The 6,164-nt window shown below is 47.0% G+C and overlaps 1 protein-coding gene across 1 annotated transcript; it reads right to left on the bottom strand.

Moving 5' to 3' along the window:
• Positions 1-615: 615 nt before the first annotated feature.
• LOC143767867 (uncharacterized) lies at positions 616-3,505 on the bottom strand. Its single transcript, XM_077256389.1, has 3 exons — positions 3,474-3,505; positions 2,208-2,364; positions 616-2,089 (listed from the first exon to the last, which is right to left on the bottom strand). Exons 1-3 carry the CDS (start codon positions 3,503-3,505, stop codon positions 893-895), a joined length of 1,386 nt encoding a protein of 461 aa, XP_077112504.1. The 3' UTR covers positions 616-892.
• Between the last annotated feature and the right edge of the window lie 2,659 nt (positions 3,506-6,164).

Raw genomic sequence — 6,164 nt, 5'->3', positions numbered from 1 at the left:
CCAATCCTTGTTTTGGCTTACAAATACGGATATAAAATACTGACCACATACTGCTAGTGTGACGGCAGCCATGTTGTTAGTGGTAAGGTTGTTGACGTCATTGCGTCCTGATTCTGTTCTGCAGTATCCATTGGACACAGACTGAAGAGACAATGGCTGTCATACAAAACAGATCTATACTCATCAAGTCAGGTGTCTGAAATAATGAATTCATGATGCACATATAACAGCCTCACAAATTCACTATTTCTGACACATGTCCAGGTGAGCATAGATATGCCTTGTATGACTGCCATCGTCCCTTCACTTTGTGTGAAATAGATTACGTACAAATAAGAGAAAATGGAGGTTTTACAAGGCAGTTCTCTACTCACAAGGTCAGGTGTCCTAACTAATTGAGTATAGTTCTGCATTGTATTTCTGCCATTTTCTCGTCAGTCTGCAACACTAGTCACAGACTAAGCAGAAGGAAGAGATTATGGAGATAATAAAATTATTACTTTTTTGGCCCATCTCATATCTCTATACTAAAGACACACAAATCTGCAGTCTTTTACTTGCTAACTACTGGAGCTATGATGTGGCCAAAAAATTAACTGTTCGGCGCACGGTGTGTGTTGACGGCGGCGAAATACACAAGTAAACCACACATAATTGGGGGCAAAAAACCATATTATTTATTTTGTTATACACAAACTTTTTATTTAACTGCGCCTGCTTGGGGTAGAGTGATGTAAACGGGGGGTGTGAAGCTGTGAGGCTTGGCTATCTGTGGACGACGCAGAGGTGGCAGAAGAAGGGGCAATGAAACTTGTGGGGTCTGGTAGTTCGGGGATAGGGCTTGACATATGAGAGGCCTGAGACGCACTGGAAGGGTGAGACAAGCCTGACATTACAGACACACTGGGAGGTGAGGGTGGAGGAATACTAAGAGTCTGTTTTGTTTTTTTTTCCCTTTCTGGGATTGCCGGGTTCTGGGAAGCCTCGGTGGGCTTATATGTCGTGGAATGGTCGTGGTTGATGACCTGTCAGGGTCCGGCTGCACTGTGCCAGAGTCCATAGTGCCCATAGAGCGTGCAGCCATGCCAGAGTCCATAGTGCTCGTAGAGTGTGCAGCCATGCCAGAGTCCATAGTGCTCGTAGAGTGTGCAGCCATGCCAGAGTCCATAGCACTTGTAGAGCCGGAGGCCATGCCTGGGTCCTGCTGCATCGTGGTGGCGGTACGGAAAGTCATGCCTGGGTCCTGCTGCATTGTGGTGGTGGTGGAGCGGAAGGCCATGCCAGGGTCCATTGTGCTCGTAGAGCGGAAGGCCATGCTTGGGTCCTGCTGCATCGTGGTGGTGGAGCGGAAGGCCATGCCAAGGTCCTGCTGCTGCATCGTGGTGTCAGTGGAGGAGGTCCAAGCAGGAGCAGCGGTTGTCATGGTGGTGGCGGTGGGCTGTCCTACAGCACTCGGCATGGTGGTGGTGCTGTAGTGGTGTCCGGCAGTGCTAGGAATAGAGGTGGCCGTGCAGTGGTATGCAGCAGAGGTCGGCATTGAGGTTAATTGTGACAGTGAAGGCACAGGTGGATATGCCGCCACAGTCTGCTGAAAATACCGACTCTGCTGCATAGCCTGCACGTAAGCAGCGTTGCAGGCCTGCATGACACTAAGCTGGAGATCAGGAGTAAGGTGTTCCAACATGCCCTGCTCAATTTGGTTAAAAAAATGATGTGCTGGCCTCTGGAGGTTGGCTTTTACTTGGCCAAGGCTTTTGGTGACCTCCTGGATACGTGTATTCATGTGGCTAAGGGAAATATCCATTCGGTCACCCAAAGCCTTGAGTCCTTCGTGAAAAATCGAGCTCAAGTGCAAAACTCGGGCATGAGGGACCTGTCCGATGCCCTTTGCCGCTGCCGGGAGGAGCCCCCCCAAAAAGGGGCAGAGGCAGAGGACTGGGAAAGGGGAAGACCTGATGGACCAGCTTCCTGGTCTCCAGTTTGTGTGGCAGGCCCACTTGCTGCAGCACTGCTGGATGGCTGGGACGGGTCCGTGGCTGTCTGATGAAGGACCGCTCCAGAACCTGGGCCAACAGTGCTGCTCCATGTGCTGTGAAAAAGGAAAAAAAAATTAATACCAAAAATTAACCAGACGCCAACTCCTGTGGAATAGAAACATACAGATTATGGCAATACAACACAACCTAATGCACGGGAGAAATACTTACGTTCTCTGGGCAAGGACCGGTCTTAAAAATGCCAGAATGCAATGGTATTTGTACTTTCGGATCCTTGCTCCAGAACCACTGGGAACACGGCTCTCTTGACGCAAGTCCTTGTTGAAGCGGTCCTTCATCGAACGCCAATGTGTTTTGACTCTGCCCACTGTTGAAAAAACAAAACATAATGGTTAGACAATGGTCTCTCAGGAGTTTCTCTCATCACACACACTTGTGTGAGCACGGCCAAGGTCTCTGCTGCTTCACACTGCATTGCAATACTTACCAAATGCAGTTCGGACCCAAGTTGGGGCATTGTCCCAGCCATCCCACATCACTTTGGCCACCTCATTCCATAGGCGCCGGATCGTCACATTGTCCGAGTGCTGTGGAACCCGGGTGTCCCACAACGGGACTCGCTCCTGGACCAGGGAGATGAGGAGGTCATTTTCTATGAGGTCTTCATCCCGTTATGGAACCTAAAAATTAAGTAAAGATATTAATGTTGGATACATTAACATAAGGAAAAGAAAGAAAACAGAGGATGAGGAATGGCATGAATAAGGAAAGTCAAGATACAAAAGGAGTCCAGAAGAAAATTGCAAAGAAAGAGTAAAGTACAGAAATAAAGATTCAAGAATACTAAAGTGAGGATACAGTAAACAGTCAGCCTTGTATACTTACACACTGCCGCCTTGACACTCGTCCGTGACCCCGCTGCTCCTGCCCAGTCTCTGCCGCAGTAGAAGAAGTGCTCTAAAAAAAGGAAAAACAAAAATTGTCATATGTGTAGATGTGACAGTGAATACTTACCAATCTGAGGAGGTGAGTACTCACTTCACTGACATGTTCTATTTCAGAAGGCCCAGGACTTTGCTCCTCATCAGAAGACATTCTGATGCATGCAGAAAGAAAGAAATGAAAGAAATGAAGACATGTAGAGACATAAAATAGAAATTAAAGGCATTGGCTAGGATATACTCACATTGTTCAAGAGTCTTGTTTCCTCCAAGCTGCTTTTGTCTGTCTCCTCTGCTTCTCTGTCTGCTGCATAGTGACTTGCAACTGTCCACTCCCTCCCTTTATCACCTTGTATGTGGGGGGTGGCTAATCAGTGTCTAGACATGTTTTTCTCTGGTGCAACGCATGTGCTTGCGGCCGCATGCGTTCACATAGACAGCAATGCGTTTTTTTGGCGTATTTCTACCGCTAACAACCGCATACGTTTCTAGACGGCAAATTGACGTCTCTAAAATTACTATATGTAGCATTTACCACGCCAAACCGCAGACGACGAAATGACGCATGCGTCGTCAAACGAGGCAAAATGCAATCAAACGCAGACACTTGCGTTCCTAATGTTAAATATAGGAAAACACAACTCATGTGGATTATTGCAGAAGAAACGCTGCGGACACAGCCGCAAATGTGAAAGCGGCCTAACCCGTGCTTCTAGAATTAGAGGAAATATTCCTTCTAAAGACCTTCAGCAGAAAGGCTGGAGCAGGGCTACTTGGACTGCTTAAAAGATGAACTAAGCTGAGAGATCTCTTCCCGAGGCAAAAATACTGTCTGGAAGCTGAAGAAGTGCACAGAAGTCCTGCAATTCTACAATACTGAATGATCCTTGTCGATATGTCTGAGTCACCTAGTACGAGATCAGAGACCTGTTGTTCACCTGAAATACCCACTACTGAGGAGTCTGAATTAGCTGGACAAACTCACTTAGGATGAGGCCAAGGTACCTACTGGTTCATGTGTGCTAACTGACCTACCAAGTGGTCTCCACTAGATGGTGACTTGCCTAGATAGTGGTCTAGGTGCCAACTGGATTACCTGCATGATCAGCAATAGGTATCTATTGCGATACCTCCGGCGAAGGATCTCGCTTAGTTGAACCGACTAATGTAAGTGGAAAGAGCACCTCCTGGTCTACTTTCATGCCATGTATCTCGCTTGTGCGATGAAATCTACAAATGAGAGACGACACTGGTTAAAAGGTCAGACTCACTCTCAGTACAATCAGGTTTGCTTACAGAGCTCTGCCTGATAGTCCAACCCCTCTGGGAGTGGGCGGATAGTGTGCCCTGAGTGATCTGACAGGGCCAAAGCGGAAGTAACGGTAGAGAGTTAAAGTGTCATCTGAATCACCTCTTTACCTGCTGTGGAAGGTGGTCCACCTAGTGTCCAAGTTGTAGGTTCACCTGTGGAATCTGCAATGGAGATTGACTCCCTCAGAAAGGCGGTCTGAACAACCTCTGTGTTTGCAGGTCCTCTCTGGGATTCGCTCTGCTGTAAGTTCTCAATTTCTAGGTCTGACTCACTCTGTAATGTGATCAGAATAACCTCTAGATTGCAGGGTCACCTGCAAGATTCGCCCAGTTGGGAGGTATCAGGTGGAGAGTCTATCCTTCCAGGACAGTAGACAGAGTAGCATCTGTTGAAGGGTTCTCTGCAAGGCTCGCCCGACTAAACAGCCTAAGTTGGTAGGTCTGAAGGCTACTTTCACACATCAGGTTTTTGCTGTCAGGCACAATCCGTCGAATATTGAAAAAAACGGATCCGTCGCAGATTGTGAAAAACTGATGCGACGGATCCGTTTTTTCGACAGATCCGACTAGCATATCCTGATAATTGGATTAAAAAAAAATTGGAGCATGCTCAGTTTAAGAAAACGGAATCCGGCACCGGGATCCGTCATTTTCTGGATCCGGCACCTTCCGGCTCCCATAGGCTTCCATTCTAGCAAAAAGCCGGAAGTGCCGGATCCAGTGCTTCCGGCTTTTTCGCCAGAGATAAAAAACTTTACTGTGAACGTTTTTTCCAGAAGCCGGAATTGAAATTTTAGCTGGATCCGTAAAAAAACAGAAGGAACGGTAGGCCATGCTGCGCAATCCGGCGCTAATACAAGTCAATGAGAAAAAAATGGATCCGGGTTTTGATTTCGCTGGTTACGGTTTTTAAAAAAAGAGCCGGATTGGGCCGGAGGGAAAAAAAACTGATGTGTGAAAGTAGCCTTACCCAGGAAGATAGTCAGTGTACCAAGGATCGCGAGGAAACCGCTGTTTTACAACCGCAAACCAGGACAATGACCTCCCGGAGGAAAACTCGACCCCCCGCTGAAACAGTGCTATAGCCTATTTAGGAGTAGAATGCATAAGTGACAACAGTGCTAGAAGTATAAATCGCTACGGATTGAACCTCTCAAAAAACCTTAGCCTACCGAAGGGCAACCATGGCAGTATGGGAAACCTGATCCAAGGCTGTGCTGATTCTTTCCAGCGGGTGGTTGTGACAGCGGGTCATGGCTATAGTATTAACCCCTTCTTGACCTTGGGATTGTCCTTTTTTTCTGTGTTCGTTTTTCGCTCCCCTCCTTTCCAGAGCCATAGCTTTTTTATTTTTCCATCAATATGGCCATGTGAGGGCTTATATTTTGAGAAACGAGTTGTACTTTTGAACGACATCATTGGTTTTACCATGTCGTGTACTAGAAAACGGGGAAAAAAATTCCAAGTGCGGTGAAATTGCAAAAAAGTGCAATCCCACAATTGTTTTTTGTTTGGCTTTTTTGCTAGGTTCACTACATGCTAAAACTGACCTGTCACTATAATTCTCCAGGTCATTTCGAGTTCATAGACACCAAACATGTCTAGGTTCTCTTTTATCTAAGTGGTGAAAAAAAAAATTGTGCCATTTTCCGATACACGTAGCGTCTCCATTTTTCGTGATCTGAGGTCGGTTGACCGCTCCTATGTAGCTGAAATGCAGGCTTGCTATGAGCGCCGACCACAGCAAACCGGCATCAGTAACCATAGAGGTCTCAAGGACCTCTATGGTTACTATGCAGAAGCATCACTGACCCCCGATCATGTGACTGGGGTCGGCAATGCGCTTAAATCCGGTTAAATGCCGCTGTCAGCGTTTGACAGCGGTATTTAACTAGTTAATAGCGGCGGGTGAATC

The sequence above is a fragment of the Ranitomeya variabilis genome, chromosome 4 (assembly GCF_051348905.1).
Source record: "Ranitomeya variabilis isolate aRanVar5 chromosome 4, aRanVar5.hap1, whole genome shotgun sequence".
Classification (NCBI taxonomy): Eukaryota; Metazoa; Chordata; class Amphibia; order Anura; family Dendrobatidae; genus Ranitomeya; species Ranitomeya variabilis.
The sequence above is the reverse complement of the archived record's forward strand: the minus strand, read 5'-3'. Positions and strand labels throughout refer to the sequence as shown.